This window comes from Paroedura picta, chromosome 3, assembly GCF_049243985.1.
Source record: "Paroedura picta isolate Pp20150507F chromosome 3, Ppicta_v3.0, whole genome shotgun sequence".
NCBI classification, from domain to species: Eukaryota; Metazoa; Chordata; class Lepidosauria; order Squamata; family Gekkonidae; genus Paroedura; species Paroedura picta.
In genome coordinates, this window is record NC_135371.1 from 136,001,374 (window position 1) to 136,020,618 (window position 19,245).

The window sequence follows — 19,245 nt, forward strand, 5'->3', positions numbered from 1 at the left end:
GTTGTGTGGCTAATAGCTGACTGCTCTGTCTCATCTCTCCTTTCCACACACTCAAACCACAAACACTGCCAGCCAAACCAGTCCCCTCCACCCATCCGGTTTTCTTTCGGCACAACAAACAGAGGCCAATACAATGTTTTCTATTCGGGTATTTGTACTGGCATAAGCTCTATACCGAGAAGTCTGAGTCCAGTGGCACTTTTAATGCCAACAAAGCCTAATTCTGAGTGTAAGCTTTTGTTGGTATTAAAGGTGCCACTGGATTCAATCTCAGGTCTACTGCTTCAGATCAACTGAATCTAAGCTCTATTCAGACAGCAGACAGTTATCAGATGAATGTTTATCAGTCGCTGCATCACCATGCTGGGATAAGCTGCACCTGCACAACTTCTGTCTCCTATGAAGCCAGTCAACTCAGTAGCGGGCCACCCTCCTGACACCTCAAACAGGGTATATACAGTTGTGTTGTTAGTTCTACCTTCTCTGTACAGTTCACTTTACTGTATACATTACTGCAATGTATCCCCTCACTGCAGATTTTGTGAAGCAGGAGCTCTCCCTCTGCCCTCTCATGGCAGCCCACTGAGCCCCTCCCACAGTTGATGTGAATGCCAGGGGTAGTCAAACTGCGGCCCTCCAGATGTCCATGGACTACAATTCCCAGGAGCCCCTGCCAGCGAATGCTGGCAGGGGCTCCTGGGAACTGTAGTCCATGGACATCTGGAGGGCCACAGTTTGACTACCCCTGGAGTAGACCCTCAGAGCCAGCACTGGGGCAACTACCAACTCATCAGCTTGAAATCTGTAGCTGGCAAAATTTTGGAACAAATCATCAAACAGTCGGTTCTTGAGCAGCTTGAACAGAGCTGTGATTTCTAAGACTCAGCAAAGGTTTCTCAAGAACAAGTAATATACCGGATCAACCTTATCTCTTTTTTCAAGAAAAAAAATACTTGCTGGATCAAGGGAATGCTGTGGACAGAATTTATCTGGATTTCAGTAAAGCTTTTGATAAGGTTCCATATGATATTCTTGTTCACAGGTTGGTTAAATGTGGTATGGATCCTCATTCTGTCAGGTGGATCAACAACTGGTTGACAGATCATACCCAAAAGGTACTTGTTAATGGTTCGGCATCCTCTTGGAGAAGAGTGACAAGTGGAGTTCCCCAGGGATCTGTCTTAGGGCCACTGTTGTTCAACATATTTATAAATGATTTGGATGAGGGATTAGAAGAGGTACTTATTAAATTTGCAGACGATACTAAACTGGGAGGGCTAGTAAACACAACAGAACCAGAATATAGGATGAATAGAATCATAGAGTTGAAGGGGCCATATAGGCCATCTAGTCCAACCCCCTGCTCAATGCAGGATCAGCCCAAAGCATCCTAAAGTATCCAAGAAAAGTGTGTATCCAGCCTTTGCTTGAAGACTGCCAGTGAGGGGGAGTTCACCACCTCCTTAGGCAGCCTATTCCACTGCTGAACTACTCTGACTGTGAATTTTTTTTTCCTTATATCTAGCCTATATCGTTGTACTTGTGGTTTAAACCCATTACTGTGCGTCCTTTCCTCTGCAGCCAACGGAAACAGCATCCTGCCCTCCTCCAAGTGACAACCTTTCAAATATTTAAAGAGGGCTATCATGTCCCCTCTCAACCTCCTTTTCTCCCGGCTGAACATTCCCAAGTCCCTCAACCTATCTTCATAGGACTTGGTCCCTGATCATCCTCGTCGCTCTCCTCTGTACCCTTTCGATTTTATCTACGTCCTTCTTGAAGTGAGGCCTCCAGAACTGCACACAGTACTCCAGGTGTGGTCTGACCAGTGTTGTATACAATGGGACTATGACATCTTGTGATTTTGATGTGATGCCCCTGTTGATACAGTCCAAAATGGCATTCACCTTTTTTACCGCTGCATCACACTGCCTGCTCATGTTTAGCTTACAATCCACAAGTACCCCAAGGTCTCGTTCACACACAGTGTTACCTAGAAGCGTATCCCCCATCCAGTAGGCATGCTTTTCATTTTTCTGACCCAGATGCCGAACTTTACACTTATCTTTATTACCCCGCTACTCACCTCCCTCCAATCTGATGAAACACCATTGACAACAACTCTTTGAGTGCGGTTCTCTAACAAATTCCCTATCCACCTAACTATCTGAAAAACCAGATTGCAGTCCTTCAATTTATCCTTCAGAACATCATGGGGAACCTTATCAAAAGCTTTACTAAAATCCAAGTAAACAACATCAACCGAATTTCCATGATCCAGCAAACCTGTTACTTGGTCAAAAAAGGAAACCAGGGCAGAGTCTGCACTTTGTTTATTCCATCGGCAATCCTGTTGAATTCAGATCACTTTGAACCCAGGTCTTCCTCTCCCCCCCCCCATTGAAACAGGAAAGTCTTCTGCACGTGGTTAGGGTAGTTCAGAAGGGGGGGGGGAGCCAAGCCTCTTTCCTTCTTTTCTTGAAGGGGGGGAGGGGAGAGGAGCCAGGCAGGGAGTCTCTTTCTTTTCTTGGAGGCGGTGGGGGAGAAGATAGAAAAAGGCAGAGGAGGGAGAAAAAATCCAGGACCGACAGAAGTTGAGAGAAATTAGGGGCTTCTCCTTTAAAGCAAATTCGTCACATGACCACCAGTGGCCAATCACGGGTCCTCTACCACAGAGGAGAGCCCCGATTCAAAACAATGTGATTTTATAATATATTCAGGATTAAAAACACTCTAAGATATCGCACAATAAAGGTAGGGTCACTCCGGATCAATCCTTCTTGCTGCAGAAGGAAATTTTAAATCGCCCCAAATCCAAACGGAAATCGCATTCTGTGTAGAGGGCAGGGACTGAATCGATCTGAGGTTGGAATAAAAGCCCCGTGCAGTTTACACTCAGGTTGGTCTGACAGGACCTGTTGGAGACAAATCCATGCCGACTTCCTTGGATCACCAAATTGTCCTCCAGATGTTTGCAGATCGCTCCCTTTAATATCTGCTCCATTATCTTCCCCACAACAGAGGTCAGACTCACTGGTCTGTAGTTTCCCAGGTCATCCTTCCTCCCTTATTTGAAGATCGGAATAACGTTTGCTCTCTTCCAGTCCTCCGGGACATCTCCAGTCCTTAAAGAGCTTTATGATCTTGATAAACTCAAGAAGTGGACTAAACTGAATAAAAGGGACAAATGTAAAGTTCTGCATTTAGGTAGGAAAAACCACATACACCAATATAGGATTTTGAGAGACTTGTCTTGGAAGTAGTATGTGCGAAAAGGATCTAGGAGTCTTCGCAGACCACACATTGAGCATGAATCAACAGTATGACTCAGTGGCTAAAAAGGCAAATGTGATTTTGGGCTGTATGAAATGGAATATCGTGTCCAGATCACGGGAGGTGATGGTACCACTTTCCTCTGCTCTGGTTCGGCCTCCCTTGGAGTACTCTGTTCAGTTTTGGGCACCACAGTTGAAGAGGGATGTAGACAAGCTGGAGCGGGGCCAGAGGAGGGCTACAAAGATGGTGAGGAGTTTGGAGACCAAGACATATGAGGAAAGGTAGGGAGAGCTTGGTCTGTTTAGCCTGGAGAAGAGGCGACTAAGAGGGATCTGATAATCATCTTCAAGTATTTAAAAGGCTGCCATATAGAGGATTGTTCTCTCTTGCCCCAGAGGGATGGGCCAGAACCAATGGGATGAAATTAATTCAAAAGAAATTCCATCTAAACCTCCAGAAGAAGTTCCTGACAGAGTGATTTCCCAAAGGAACAGGCTTCCTCGGGAGGCGGTGGTTTCTCCATCTTTGGAAATTTTTAAACAGAGGCTGGATAGCCATCTGACAGAGAGGTTAATTCTGTGAAGGCTTAAGGGGGTGGCAAATTACAGTGGATGAGCAATAGGGTTGTGAGTGTCCTGAATAGTGCAGGGGGTTGGACTAGATGACCCATGCGGTCCCTTCCAACTCTATGATTCTATGAAAGCAGAAGGTGACAAAAAGCGAAACGTACAGAAACCTTCCAAAAACTAAAGCACCATTAAGTCTTTCAAACTGAGTGGCTGAATACACAGCACTGATATTATTGTAAGTCATCTCCCTGAGGTGAGCTAGCTAATACATTTTAAAAATGAAATAAATAAAGGACAGGCTAAGAATGGAGAAAAGGCCAAGACCCAAGAAGCATCTTCTATTTAATATAATCCTAGTTTATCCCAGATATTCCATAAGGCAGACTCCAAATTGCTCAGACAGATTACAGCACACATGAGGCTGGAGAGTGTATACTTTTCCTAGAGAGGTCAAGCAAGAGATCACAACCACAGTCCCACAGACAGAAACCCAACTAAGCAAGGGAACAGTTCATAAGGATTACTTCAGTCACCCACAAAAGAAGACCAGAACAGGTATGCATTCAAAACAGCCCAAGGGAGTGTTTTTACAACAGTAATGTACACACATATGCAGAGAAGTGTACAACTGGTGATGTCAGCAGGGGAAGTGTCCGTTGTAAGATGGCCCAGTGTTTGTATCCAGTGCAAGCTGCTCCTGTGCATGAGCCAAAATTCTCACACAAAAATACCAAGAAGAAATGGTTCAGCACAGTGACTAAACATGAACTCACCTTCATTGCATGAGAATAGACTTCCCACCCCAAAATCACTAATGCCCCAATCTCTGACGACAAATCAGCTTGGTTAAAACATCAGGAATTGAGTCTCAGCAAGTAGGGGGATGCTAACACACAGCTAACAGCACCAAAGGCATGGTCCAGAGCCTTTCCCACGAGCAACCATGACACTGGAGACACCAGCAAACTATTCCTACCATGACTCACCTTGCAAAGGAACTCAGCATCAGAGGAGGGGGAGGGGGAAGTAATCACAATAGACAACCAACCTTTTCCCATACGTTCACGTTCCCCCGTTCGTGTATCTAAGATTTGCTTCCCATCAGTGTCACCTGAAGAGGATATATCAAGCACTTACCTGACTTACTGGCTAATGAGGAGGGGCAGAGGAGGAAGGCTTGAAAACTGGAAGCACAAAGCTCACTGACTGTGCCCATAACGATGCCTTGCCACAATGCCCTCTCAAAGATGGGCAGGTGATGCAGCCCGTAAGGCAGACAGGATAGGCCTAGGACACAGCCAGCAGCCAGAAGGTATAGCTAAGGGGCTGGAGCCTCTGGAGGGCCAGCTTTGCAGCACCAAGCAGCTCTCTGAGCAGCAGCAGCTGCTGCTGCCGCCGCCTCTTCCTCTTAGCAGGAGGCAGGGGAGAGACACCAATCGAGGGATCCCCAGTCCGGCTGGAGCAGAAGGAACAGTAGAGGCTCCCACGCACTGAGCCTGGCCAATCCCAGCGCCTTGCCAGGAAATTATTACTAGTACTGTACAGCTGGAGAGGCTCACAATGCCATTCACACAGCAATTCAGCTTGGGAACTTTTTCCTAGGTACCCCCCTAGCTCCATCCCAGCCACTCCTCCCAGCTGCCCCGGGGAGGTTTGGACAGGGGGTACTTTTAGGCTGGTTTTATCTGGCTGCATTATTAGAACTTTAGGCATCTAGCAAGCTGGGCTGTTGCATAGCAACAGTTGCTGCATAAAAGGAAGGTGTATGAATGTATAGTGTATACAGAGCCAAAGACTGGCATGTCTGCATATGGAAAGTGCAAAAAAGCAGCAGGGCTGGAGCTGTAGAATGAGGAAGCCAGCAGGACTCTTGCTTACTTCTGCCCACTCTATAAACAGGAATCAGAACCAGAGCCCTGTGGATCTTGCTGGCAGACACAGTTCAAAGCCCCTTCTCTGCGCAGTGGGAGACAAGAGCCTTTCTCCAGGCTGCATCACCCACCTAGGAAGGCAAGATTGATCAGCCATAGCGGGCCTCCTTCCATGCAAAAGGCTGCATGCAATTCTGCCCTGCAGAGACAAATGAGGCATTTTACTAGTGAGATATTAGTTAGTCTCTTTTAAAGTTTCTAGCCCTCATGGTAACAGGAGAGAGTCTGGCTACCAGTTCCCTCTGTCGCAGCTGCTGTCTAGCTTGGTGAGAAATCATACGAGAGATATAACCTCTGCATGTCTCCACACGCAGGACTTTTTATTATATTTTATTTATTTAGAAAAACATACAGGCCACTTCCTTCCAAAGAGAGACTCGGGTCTTCTGGATAAAGGAGGGGTGAAGAGACACGGGGTTCTTGTTGCTATGGTCTTCGTTTTAGTATTGCTTGCTTTTGTGGCACTTGCCCTGCAGTGATCTGAAACTTGATTCTTCTTTGTCAGCAAATCCAACATACACTGGCATGAGAAGGTGGCCTTCACCAGGAGTTCACCAATATGCTTCAAAGCTGAATTCCAGCTTTTAATTTTTTTTAACATCTGACCTAATGATGAGTTCATAGGTGTCATTGATGAAAAGAGACAGGAATCCCAGATTCAAGCCCTGGAAACAGGATTCCAAAAACTTTACCTTTACGGAACCTTTTCAATGCAGGCAAACAGATGTGAAACCTAACTAAGAGGCATATCTAACTGCCCAAAGAACTTTGTGAATGGAGAGATCTGTGCCATCCTGAAGATCTTAACCTGTCATATAGACATAGAGTTACAGTTCCCAGGAAAGCTGGGAAAGAAGGGGCATCATTCAGGATTGTTAAACAATAGAAGTATATGTTGTTTTGGCAAGCACACATTACCATGTCCTTATTGCCAACAAAGAATGAACTGGGGGAAGTTCCATTCATTATTTCTCCAGTGCCTGCTGATGTTTGCAAATCACCTCAGGAGAACCTAAGAACCCTGTTGAATGAGTGGTTCATCTAGTCAGCCCTGTGTTAATCGAATAAGCAGCTGCTTAGGGAACCAAGGGAAAGGGGGCACCTTCAAGATAAAATATATTTCTCAGTCATTCCGCTATTCATGATTGGCAGTGGAACCACTAGCAGGAAAAAGCGGGGGGTTATCAGGAGCAACAATGCAGCAAGGCAGGCTACATGCGTTGTCTCTGCAAAGTACGGAAGCAGAATTGTTTTGAGGACTTGATCAAAAACTTACAACTTTTAAAAGTAAAACTAAACTTATAAATAGGCAACAATAGGCATTATTTTGCATCTTTTGATCCATTTATATTGAAATGCTATGTATCTTCAAGGTTACAAAGCAATAGAATAAAATATTTTTTAAAATACAAATAATGATATTTTTCCTTAAAATATCTTTTTTTAAATTGTCCATCCAACGTTGATTTCTGTAGAAAGATTATTTTCAGAATGGAAAGGTATGCTCTTGAGCTCACATAATTTCAGCAGAGATAATGTCATATTTTGCCTTATAATGAAGGTGATTTAAAATAGTTTTCACTAAATTTTGTGTTTGCATTTTTCCCTCATAACAATTTTATTTTTAAAATGTGTTATAACGTTCTGAAATGCTTGTTGCCCTAATTATAAGTAAATAGTTTATATTGCTTACTGCTAGTTAGTGTTACATAAATAATATTTAGTATAGTTGGGGTAGAAGGGGAGGCATGGGCACTGGCTGCTTTGGATGCCGAAGTGCCCAACCACATTTCAAGCACCTGTGCAAAGCACCTGTTTCCTTTTGCTCTCCCGAATCTACTGCCCATCAACTTCATTGAATGTCTCAGAGTTCCAGCATTTTGGGAAACCAGGAAGTTCTGTCCACTCCTTCCCCCAGTCATATCACTTTCTTCCTGGGTTTACCCCATTTTGGAACCCAACTGGGAGAAAATCATTTAAAAATCCTCTAGGTGGCACATTGGGAGAACACACAGTACTTGAACAGGGGGGAAGGTGACTCAGAAACAACGGACAGTAGTTGCAGATGCTACAAAGCCCAAATGTAGTACGTAAGCCTCCTTTTACATATACCCTTTAAAAAGGATGACTCAACCATTATAAAGCTATGTGCAAAACACACTGTGATCACAGTCAAAGGAGCCAGGTAACTTTCCAGTCCTTTTATCATTGCAATGAGTTCCAACAGAGTACAGATCCTCTGGAGTCCTCTTCAAACCCCTGATTGTGGAGGGCTGATGCATGCGCTCAATTGCTCAGCTGATCTCATTTTTCACCTTGCAGGAGCTGATGCAAGACATTTAGAAAAGACACTGGGATTGTGATACTGGCTGAATGCTGAGGTTATGTCTGCTCGAAAAGAAACAAGTAAAGAGACTGATCAATCAATGGTATCCACATGAAAATGTCTGTGGAGGAGGCTCACCTCAAAACAGAAAAGAAGAACAGCTGGGTGTTTTGTACCCTGCTTTTTACTACCCGAAGGGATCTCAAAGTGACTTAACAATTGCTTTCTCTTCCTCTCCCCACAACAGATACCCTGTGAAGAAGGTGAAGAAAGGTCTAACAGAACTGTGACTGGCTCAAGGTCACCCAGCTGACTCTATATAAAGGAGTGGGGAGTCAAACGCTGTTCTATGCAGGGGTAGTCAAACTGCGGCCCTCCAGATGCCCCTGCCAGCATTTGCTGGCGGGGGCTCATGGGAATTGTAGTCCATGGACATCTGGAGGGCTGCAGTTTGACTACCCCTGGATTAGAGGCTGCCGCTCTTAACTACTACTCCATGCTGGCTCTCAGAGTTAGTGGACTTTTCTGCAATGTTTGAGGAATTTGCTGAAATGTCTGAGGATTATATGCTACAATGGGGAGTGGGGAGGGGTTATGCATTCCCAGCCAATCGTTTTAGTCTCTTCCCCATCTGTCCTCCCATCAGATTAGCAAAGCAAGGGGAACATATAGCTGGGGACCTCGGATAGATTGCTTCACACAGTCAGCTCCATCCCCAGCCAGTGGTGTAATGGCTGTTTTCAGTGAGCACTAGGACTGGCTTGGTGGCCCTTCCACCTCCACAGAGCAGCAGTCTGTTCCCGTTAGCCAGCAAGAACTTCTGCTTCTCCCAGTCAGTCCCACCCTCCTTTCCAGTTCCCATGCACGCCCCATCCCCCTGTCCCTCCCCAGCTCTTTGTACCGAAATCCTTTAATCCCGGGGTCTGATAATCCTCTGCACAGCAGGATTAATGCCATGGCCAATCTGCTTCCAGCAGAGACAAGGAAGCACAGGCATTCAAACCCACCTGCCGCGATGGGGGTGGGTGGTGGGTGGGGAGAAGGCTCCCACTTTGGGGAGTCTGATAAATAACAGGTTAAAATTCCCAGCAGAGTAGGAAGCGACACACACCTTATGCAATACTCCACTCCTCTTGTCCTATAAACCAGGGGCAGTCAACCTGTGGTCCTCCAGATGTTCATGGACTGCAATTCCCATAAGCCCCTGCCAGCATTTGCTGGCAGGGGCTCATGGGAATTGTAGTCCATGAACATCTGAGGGACCACAGGTTGACTGCCCCTGCTATAAACCACAGGGGCTTGTACCCCACCCACACTACCCCCTCTACCTTCAAGATCTTGATCAGCACCAATGCACATTGCTTGAGGGGAGAGAAAAGGAGGCACTGTGAGCAAAACACAGCGGAGAAATTAACAAATACTTATTCTAGCCTGTCGATTACAGCCCTCCTTTTTCAAACATTATACATCTGAAAGAACAAGCAGCCTTTTATGGCCAAAGTTGTGTATGTGTGCAATGTCTACATGCAAAGCTGCTGGGTGTCCAGTAAACAATTGGGGGGGGGGGGATGGACAACAAGTGGCATACGTCAAGACATTCTTGGAGCTAATCATTCCCCAACAGCAGAGAGAGGATTCCTACTATGAAGAGGCCACTCTAGAGAGGGCCCTGTCTGCCGTGACTAGCCAGCGTTCTTCAGACGGTGGTTACACAGAGAACAGAGCTTCAAAGGATGATCTTAATGAAAGAAACAGCATCCCTTTTTAAGTACTCCTGTTCCTGGTTGTTTGGAACTTCCAACGTGATAGCCAGCCCAGCCAGCAGTGTGTAGTTATTTTAGGACACACACCCTAAAGTTTACAGCTGCTTGGTTATGACAATACATTTCACATAAGGCTGCATCAACCTCATTTGTGATTTCCTCTCTGTATCATTTACAAAATCTGAAATCTTGGGAGTACAGTGTCGTTGGCAGGCTGGGATGTGAAAGATAAAAGGACTGGTGGAAAAAGAGAAATGCAGCACTGGAATTGACCATACTCTCTATGTACTCCTCTCAACCCACCCTGGCCCTACGTACCACTATGATTTAAGCCTTGAGCAGATACTGCCTCTGTGCCTTCTACCATCACAGAGACTAGAATACTGCTTTTCATCTTACGTTAAAATAAAACAGTGTTGGAAACAAAGTTACTGAAACTTTTACTAACAGCAGTATAGAGTTTTAGTGAAAAGCCAAAATGCCAATTATTCTAAAGAGACTTCCTAAGCCTTCTCCACGCTCTGTCACAAATATAGTTTAGCATCTTTCCAGTACTCCAGCAGTCTGCTTACACACAGTGCACAGAAATGCAACTTCCTCTGAAACCAAGAATACCCAAGTTTAGCAATATTGTACTGGAAGAGCCTGCATTAGCAAACATGAGAGGAAATGGAAGACTCAAAAAGTATTTTTCCAGTGAATGGTGGGGCAATCAGCTGAGGCCTCAGAGAAAAGAGAAATGGTGTTTGAAACCCATGTTCCCCCTCACCTCTCCTGAATCAGGCCACAGCATGAGACACCAATTCAGCTCCCGATTTCCCCCATGATCAGAATCAAAAGAGACAAAGAGAGAAGTTGCATGCTCAGCAACATTCCACCAGCAGAACCCCCAATGCCAGAGCACACCATATGCACATCTGTTTGTTTTCCCAAGCAAGTTCCGTTGTGAAATTTGCTGATCAGACAAGCAGATTTTGTTCGGATGTGACTTGTCCCCACAAAACTGCCAGTTCTCTGTGAGCAACCATTTCCCAGGGGACAACCATATATACATGCGACTACAGTGAGAGGGAGGGCTGCTGTGTGGCAGGCCTTTTACAAAAATGAAATGAGCCCTGGTTGTGCATATGCCATGCTATCGTTCCGAGTTTTAGAAGCCTGAAATCATGATTGTTTATTTTTTTTTAAATGTCATCCCTTGCATTAACATATAATGGTTTGCAAATGGACTGATCTCAAGCACAGCTCAGAAGCCAGAGGAGATATGCAAGATGCTTTTCAATCATACAAGAGTAAAGTCTCTATACTTCACAGTACTCTGCATCCCTTTTCCCGGCACCTATTGGTCCTCCATGAATTTCCTCTGCTGTCAAGAGTTACATGGCCAGAAGACTAAATTCTGCACTTTTAAATTCTGCACTTTCCCAGAACACAACCCTGAACAGTGAAATCTATTAATGTTGCATTGGATGTTCAAAGTGTGTGGTGTTTGTAGGACAGTATTAGGTTCTGCACCCAAGAACCCTTAGATTTTAGTATTTAGGGGGATTGTCCAATCCCCCTACATAACCATTTTACCTACTTGGCTACATGTTTTATATTATTACTATCTAAAAAGCCAGTCAAGCAAGCCAGCTGAGTCCTGGAGAGGCCTTGGCGGGCATTTGGGGGTTGCACTGGCAGGGACTCCGCACCTCCCTCTGCTGCCCCGAAAAGGCTCCCCAAAACCTCCACAAGCTTTGGCGGCTGTTTTCAGGGCAGCAGCAGGAAGCACCAGTGGGGACTCCTCACCTCCCTCCACCATACCAAAAATGCTCACCAAAGCCTTGGCCCCCTACCCGACTCCCAATGGTAGATCTTGCCTCCCCCCTGTCCCTGGCCACCAGCTGGCTAGCATTCTCACAGGAGGCCAGCACATGGCCGGACCACACCGAGGAAACGCGCAGCTTGGAGGCATGCCACGGCTGCAGGCAGGTAGCAGTGACGACATCCCTCATGGAAGCCCAAGGCTCCCCTTCCTGCTTCCCCACAAACGTCAAGCAGCCTCGCCCCATGCCCAGTTGCTACAGGCCCCCCTGCCCACAGTAGCAGGGCTCCCTTGTGGCTGTGAGGCCGACACTTGCCTTCCCGCAGCCACCAGCCCTCCTCACGGAGTCTAGCACCCAGCTGGGCAAGGCAGCTAGCTGAGTGTGTGGCTCGGAGGTGGTCTGGGGCCACGTGTGAGTGGTTGGGCAGGCAGGCGCCAGGAACGACAAGCCACACAGCTACCGCAGGCCCCCTGCCTACATACCAAAGCCAGGCCAGCTCACGGGTAGATGGTGGGGACTCCCTCTCCCCCTGCCCCCCCCCGCCAGCTGGGCAGCCTCCTCGCGTGGTACAGGCAGCTGAGCAGGCCGCTTGGAGACAGACTGACCGACGGCTTGGCATGCAGCGGCAAGGGCTTGCATCACAGCCCTTCCCCCACAGTTCTCCATGGCTCTCGGTGGAGGCCAGGGCCTCGCTCCTCTCCCTGGCAGGCTCCAGACACTGCCAACAGCAACCCCACACCCATCCCCAGGGGCAAATGAGAGCCCTGGCTGGGACCCACCTCCTCTCTTCCTCCAACCCCCAGAAGGTGCACTGTGGCATTTCCTCGTCTTGGCAAGCCTGCTTGGGGCAGGGGGGTTCAGGCAAGTCCCAGCCAGCCCTCTCCTTCATGCCAAGTCACTGAGGCTGAGAAAGGCTGCACCAGTCCTAGGGGTGTTCAGGCTCTGATTGGTGGCGAGTGTGCCAGAGCGCTCCTGGGCTGGTGTTTTTGGGGCAGGTGCAAGTGGGGCTGGCCCAATCAGGATGTCCTGATTGGGCCGTAGCATTCCAGGGACTGGAAGCAGAGGCTGGACCAGCTCCACCCAGGAGGGCTCTGCGCAAATATTTATACAGCTAAGTGTTAAAAATTATTTACACTTCCTGTGTGTAAGTTTGCCATGCAATAATTACTAAGTGAATACCCAAGTCCCCATGTGATGATGCTCTTACATGCAGCCTGTGTTCTGTTCACGTCAAATCCAAGAATCACTTTCTGTCTCCCTACAGGCATTTCCACACACAGATCCCATGTCTCCTTCCTTTGGCAGATGTACAATCAGGAGGTTTGGCTCAGCAAAACCAGGGTATCAACTCAGCAGTCCCTGGGACAACCTCAGGATAGTAAGAAAAGACTGTAAGAGAAGGATACCCCTTTTCTGGGCTACAAACACACAGGACTGAAAACTGACCAGTGTGGAGAGTCAATCTAGACCAGGGGTAGTCAAACTGCGGCCCTCCAGATGTCCTTGGACTACAATTCCCAGGAGCCCCCTGCCAGCGAATGCGAAAGGTATATAAAGCGAATGCTGGCAGGGGGCTCCTGGGAATTGTAGTCCATGGACATCTGGAGGGCCGCAGTTTGACTACCCCTGATCTAGACTCTAACATAACATTTGAAATAGATGTGTCACCTGAAATAGAAGAGTGCCACCTGCTGGTTCTAAGGCATCATTTCAGTTTCATTTCAGAGAAGTAGCCCAATCCCACTGAGTGGAAATCTGCAGGAATATTCCTTTGTTAGCAAGAACAACATACCTATAGCAACAAAGCCACGAACATCAACAGCAACCTGTTTTCCCATGAGGCTCCAAGAAAAATTGAAGCACTTGGGCAGGATGTTCACTGGTGTAGAGCAGGGGTAGTCAAACTGTGGCCCTCCAGATGTGCATGGACTATAATTCCCATGAGCCCCTGCCAGCAAATGCTGGCATGAGCTCATGGGAATTGTAGTCCATGCACATCTGGAAGGCCGCAGTTTGACCACCCCTGGTGTAGAGCCTCCCCCTCATGCCCTATAGGACTGTATCCCTATCAGACTGTCACTTCTGTTTTTAACAGCTCTTAACAGTCCTTATTCAGTGGCATTCTCCCTGTGTGTAGCTATCACACGGCAATGTAACACAAGCCTAGCTTCTGCTTTGTTCACATCCCACATACAAAAATTTCATTACCAGCCCAGCATACGAAGCAATGTCAACGGCAAGCAAACCATAAGTTATGTAAGAGATCTCCCCAACAGTCTAGAGGTGGAAGAGACAGTGCTGCCACAGGGCAAGACAGCAAAGCCCAGGAAATGGCGTGACTAAAAACAAGGTAGAACTTAAGAGGGCACACACACTATGCATGTCTTATTTTTAAAAACTGGAGTGGACTAGCTGACCAGGCAAGTAGATTTTGCCCAGTCCCACAGATGGGTTAGACCAGGGGTAGTCAAACTGCGGCCCTCCAGATGTCCATGGACTACAATTCCCAGGATCCCCTGCCAGCGAATGCTGGCAGGGGCTTCTGGGAATTGTAGTCCATGGACATCTGGAGGGCCGCAGTTTGACTACCCCTGGGTTAGACAGTGGGAACAAGGCATGAAGGGAGTCTGGCAGAAGAAAGTGAAGCCAAAGATGTTGAGGTGAGGTGTGCACACATGACTCTCAAGAAGAGGAACAGAGATGTGGGGCAACAATCTAGTTATGATGAAAGATGTGCTACAGAGGATGTGGTATACAATGCATGAGTGCACGCACAGCAGTTTCTCTCTCTGTTCTCAGATGTCATGCAGCGTCAGGCAAAAAAAACCCCCATCTGCTCATAGTTTCAGACCTGGCTTTCTGCAGGGGGCTCATGTGCCCAATTCCCAGCAAAATGGAACAGCTCCTGCTCGCTGCTCCTAAAGGCTTACTGGATGAAATCAATGGAGACATTGCAAGGATTTCTTGAGCAGATTCTTACCATGATAGAAGAATTACAGGACTGGCAGGAGTGCCCTTTGCGTCCTCTACAGTTGGAACAACCCAGAAGTATGTCTCCCATCCAATGCAAATCCAGATAAATTTAGCTATCCTGTAAACAAACAGCACAACATAGCGCAGCCAGCTCCCTGCCTCCACAAGTTGATGGCATTCAGTGCTGTCCTACCAGAGCCAGATCAGGGACGCAACAAACACACTCGCAAGTTGAGGCAGCAAAGGAGCAGTGCAGCCATATGTGCTAACTGGGGGGGGGGGGGATACTGGGAAGAAAGAAAGAAAGAAAGAAAGAAAGAAAGAAAGAAAGAAAGAAAGAAAGAAAGAAAGAAAGAAAGAAAGAAAGAAAGAAAGAAAGAAAGAAAGAAAGAAAGAAAGAAAGAAAGAAAGAAAGAAAGAAAGAAAGAGACATTGTTTCTCCTGTGAAGTGCAATTCCAGTAGAGTCCCCCAAAGGTCTTGATTCTCTCCTCATCTTTCCCAGTTCCTTCTGGGTGAGCAAGGCTATTTGAGAGGGGTTTTTAAAAATCTCTGTATGAAAAATTCTGAGTGGTACTACACTAAAGGTACAAGCAAATTTTGCTGCTATTTAAATGTAAACATGCTGCATGCTGTGGAAGATGAAAACTTTAAAAATCTCAAGCATCCAATAGTTCAGACAACTAAAAAAAGTATTTCAACTTTCTGCTCGACGCTGGAGGTGCCATAATCACAGGCTGTTTTATAGCAGGGCTGTGAATCTGATAAAACATCTAGCCTGACGGTAGCCAACTGTTTAGTGAAGAGGCAGCTGAGCTTCAGAAATCCTAATCCTCCACCCATCCTGGCATCTGCCGGCTGACATTGGGAAGGAGGATCTTCTGTCCCTGGAGCGGCTGTTTTCCCCAGGTCACCTCAGCGGATGAAAATGTAGGAAGCCCACCCCCAGCACTCTTCAGGCAGAGCACACAGGTCTCCACAACATGATGAGCAAAGCTGGGCAGCTTGCCTGAAAGGGAGATTACTGCTGTACGTTGAATCCAGCACTCATTAATGAGAAAGCAGCTGCATTCATCATAGTTTAACATCATTTCACCTTCACCAGACTTGGAGAATCACAACAAGAAGGAAGCAACCAAACTGGGATATTCACCCAACTATACCAAGAGCAGGCGTGTTGCTGACAGCAGGGACATACACACAGCCTGCTGGAAAGCGCTTCTTGCCTCTCCAGCGTAACCTACAGCAGGGGCAGCCAAACTGGAATTCTCCAGATGTCCATAGACCTACAGCTATGGCTTTCATCTTCAGCATGGAGTATCTTTTGATTAAAAACCGATGCATTCAAGACAGCCAAGGTTGGAAGCTAGCACATGCCAAATCCACACACCACCACAGCACAGGGACATCAAAGGGTATCTGATCCCGTAAGCCAGGGGTAGTCAACCTGTGGTCCTCCAGATGTCCATGGACTACAATTCCCATGAGCCCCTCATTGGAATTGTAGTCCATGAACATCTGGAGGACCACAGGTTGACTACTCCTGCCGTAAGCCATCCTGGGCATTGAAAGCCCAGAGTGTCATTTTCATGACAGGATATGCAAGAGAGGGAACAAACTGAGCAAGTCTTTACACCCTAAGCATGCATCACAGCTGCTAAATGAAGGCTGAGTTCCCAGCTCCACTACAGGAAGCCTCCAAGTTCATAAATGGATCATACATATTAATTCTCTTGCTGCAACCCCACTGCAGAGAGGCTCCCAGTATTAGAGATGGATCCGGGAGCAGCACAACCAAGAAATTTTTAAACCAAGAAGGAGAATTTCCTCAATTGCTCGGTCATACACACCAAGCCAAGTAAGCAAAGGACTGATTGGTGTGTGTGTGGGGGGGGGGGGCATCCTACAATCATGTCCCTCGCTTATGACCCAACATGTACCAAGAAAGTTGCTTTCAACACACATTGTGATATCCATTGAGCAAGAAAGCCTAGAGTACATGACTTGGAACATGTACATCTTGAATCAATATAGAGATTTCATACTGTTGCCCTTTCTCTTTCTTCTCAAGACCAGGCACGGATCATTGATTCTGAAAGATTAAAAACTTCCATGTTACAGTAGCCTGCCTACTAGGTCTAGACTTATGCAGAAATGACAAGCGATAGAGAATTTGGGTCATAAATACAGACTTATCTTATTCATTTCTTCAAATTACAACTCAGGGGGCAAAAGAAGTCTTTCAGACTCGTGAAATTTTGGGGTACAAACTCTCACAAGCCTTACCAGATGCAGAAAACAAAAGAAAGAAGCAAAACACTTAGCAATTTAGCCATTCTCGTATCATTAAATACATGGTAGTATTTCTGAATTTATTACAACTCCTTGTGCATGGAAGGATTCAAGTCCTTATAAGTTTAGTCTTCCAGGTCTGATTCTACTGCTTCCTCTCCCATCCCTTTACCTCCCCTGGGTGGGAGTGGTTTAAGGATTTGTGGGGCCTGTAGCACCAGAGCCAGTTTAAGAAGTTGTGGGGCCCTAGCAGAGTACAATTGTGGGGGAAGCAGCCAGACTGGGGGCAGAGGGCCCCCCCCCCCCACAATGGAAAAGGGGTGACTCGATGAGTGTCTTTAGAGGGAAATGGGGGGAAGAGACAGGCTATGGTCTTGATCCATTGGGGGAAGGCACTGCACGGGGCCCCTGGGATTGTGGGGCCTGTAGTACATGCTACATGTGCTATAGCAGCTGAACTGTGGTTCCCCAGATGTTCATGGACTACAATTCCCATGAACCCAGCCGGCATAGCCAATTGGCAAGGTCTCATGGGAATTGAGTACCCAGCTTGCTGGGGGGTAAACGGTAATGACTGGGGAAGGCACTGGCAAACCACCCCGTATTGAGTCTGCCATGAAAACGCTAGAGGGCGTCACCCCAAGGGTCAGACATGACTCGGTGCTTGCACAGGGGATACCTTTACCTTTACCTTACATGGGAATTGTAGTCCATGGACATCTGGAGAGCCACAGTTCGGCCACCCCTGTGCTACATGGATAATCCAGCCCTGCCACTGGGGTTAAAAAGTACACCCCCTGAACTTGGCCATTTTGTGAGCACTGCAGGCACTCCCACGGGCATGCCTGGAGTTGTGATTTGGCTAAGAACAGGATCTGGCTGGGGCCTCTTCCCTACAAGTCCCATAAGGCCCCGGACAGGCCAATGGGCCAGAGGAAACCCACCAGATCCTCCCCGGCTTCCACTGCCAGCAAAGCAGCGGCTGGGGTTGGGTGCCCCTGCCAACCGCGGCAATGAGTCTACTCGGCCCCAAAGATAGGCTCGGCCTCGGAAAGAGCTCCGGCACCGGGCTGCGAGGGGACAGTCAGAGGGGCCGGAGGGGAAAGGAAGGGGCATCAGCTGGCCACGCAGCTGTCCCGCAGCCGCCTCCTTCCCGGGAAGAGTTCGCACTTCTCTGCCCAGCTGCCCTGCCTGGCCGGCCGAGCGGAGACACGCCTGCAGAAAGTCCCCGGCCAAGGCACCCTCGGCCTGCCCAGCTGTCGCTCATTAACTCTCGCCGCCCCGCTCGGCACACGTACACGCGCGCCCCTTGCCGGCGCCTGCCTGCCTGCCTGCCGCGGAGCCCCTTCGCCACCACTCGCAAAACGCAGCAGTTTCCCCGAAGTGATTCTGCCAAACGCGCCCCCCCCCATACCAATGGCACGGCTGCTCCTGCCCAGGATCACCCAGCACAACAGCTGTCTAGAGAAGCCTGCCGCTGGCAATAGGGTAACTGCCCCCCGCCAGCCCCCCGCTTCAGACCAGGGCCATGCTCGCTCCAGGCCCCGGCCCCGCGCCGACTCCCCTTCAGAAGCGTTGACTGATGTGCGGGGGCTCCCTTGAGGCCAACTCCCGTGCTCCTGAATGGCCAACGGCGAACACCCCGTTAAGTTATTCAATGCAATCCCGCACTTTCCCACCTCCCGCTCCCCTCCAATTGTGTTGGCAGGGTTGCAGGCAGCGCGATCCCTACCGCAGTCCCGTCGAAGGGCAGCGTGCCGAGCGCCGAAGGGCCCGCTCCACTCCCCCCCGCCCGCCAGTATTCCCTCCTGGCGCAAGCCCTGGATCCGTCCGTTCGCTCACCGCTGCCGCTCTCGTCCTCTTCCTCCATGTTCCCAACCAGAGCCCGGCGCGGCGGCCGCTGCCAGCGATGCGAGGCTCCTGCCGCTACTCAGCAAGTTCCTTCCCACCGCCGAGCACACGTGACGGAGACCGGCCGCCCCGGCGGAGCAGGAGGGGCGGGACCTCGGCCGCTCGGGGCTGGGGAGGGTTGCGCCACGTGATGGCGGGGCTGGAGGTGGGGAGCCGCCGAGCGACCCCCGCGCAACCCGTCTCCCGGCTCGTGCTCTGCGTCGTTCCACCCGAAAGAACTCTGGCCTCAGATTCGCAGCCCGGAGCAAGACTGGCTCGTGCGGAGAAGGCGTCGCCCCTTTAACCACGCCGCCACGACCCCGACTGCGTGACGACAAGCGCTTGAAGAGGCACGAAGGGGCCACAGCCCCCCCAGGGCCATCGAAGCAGCGGCCCTCTGCAGGCTCCCTTCATTCCAG

General features: G+C 48.5%; 1 protein-coding gene across 2 annotated transcripts in view; it reads right to left on the reverse strand.

Annotated features, from left to right (window-relative positions):
* Positions 1-19,245, reverse strand: part of CYTH1 (cytohesin 1) — a 71,154-nt gene extending 51,909 nt beyond the window's left edge. The window contains exon 1 of one of the 2 annotated variants that reach the window (XM_077328135.1): positions 18,779-19,245. In XM_077328135.1, the coding sequence (XP_077184250.1) occupies positions 18,779-18,806 (28 nt within the window). In that variant the 5' untranslated portion in view covers positions 18,807-19,245. Of the gene's footprint in view, positions 1-4,982; positions 5,136-18,778 lie in introns of those variants that run through there. The other variant, XM_077328134.1, reaches the window with a different exon arrangement.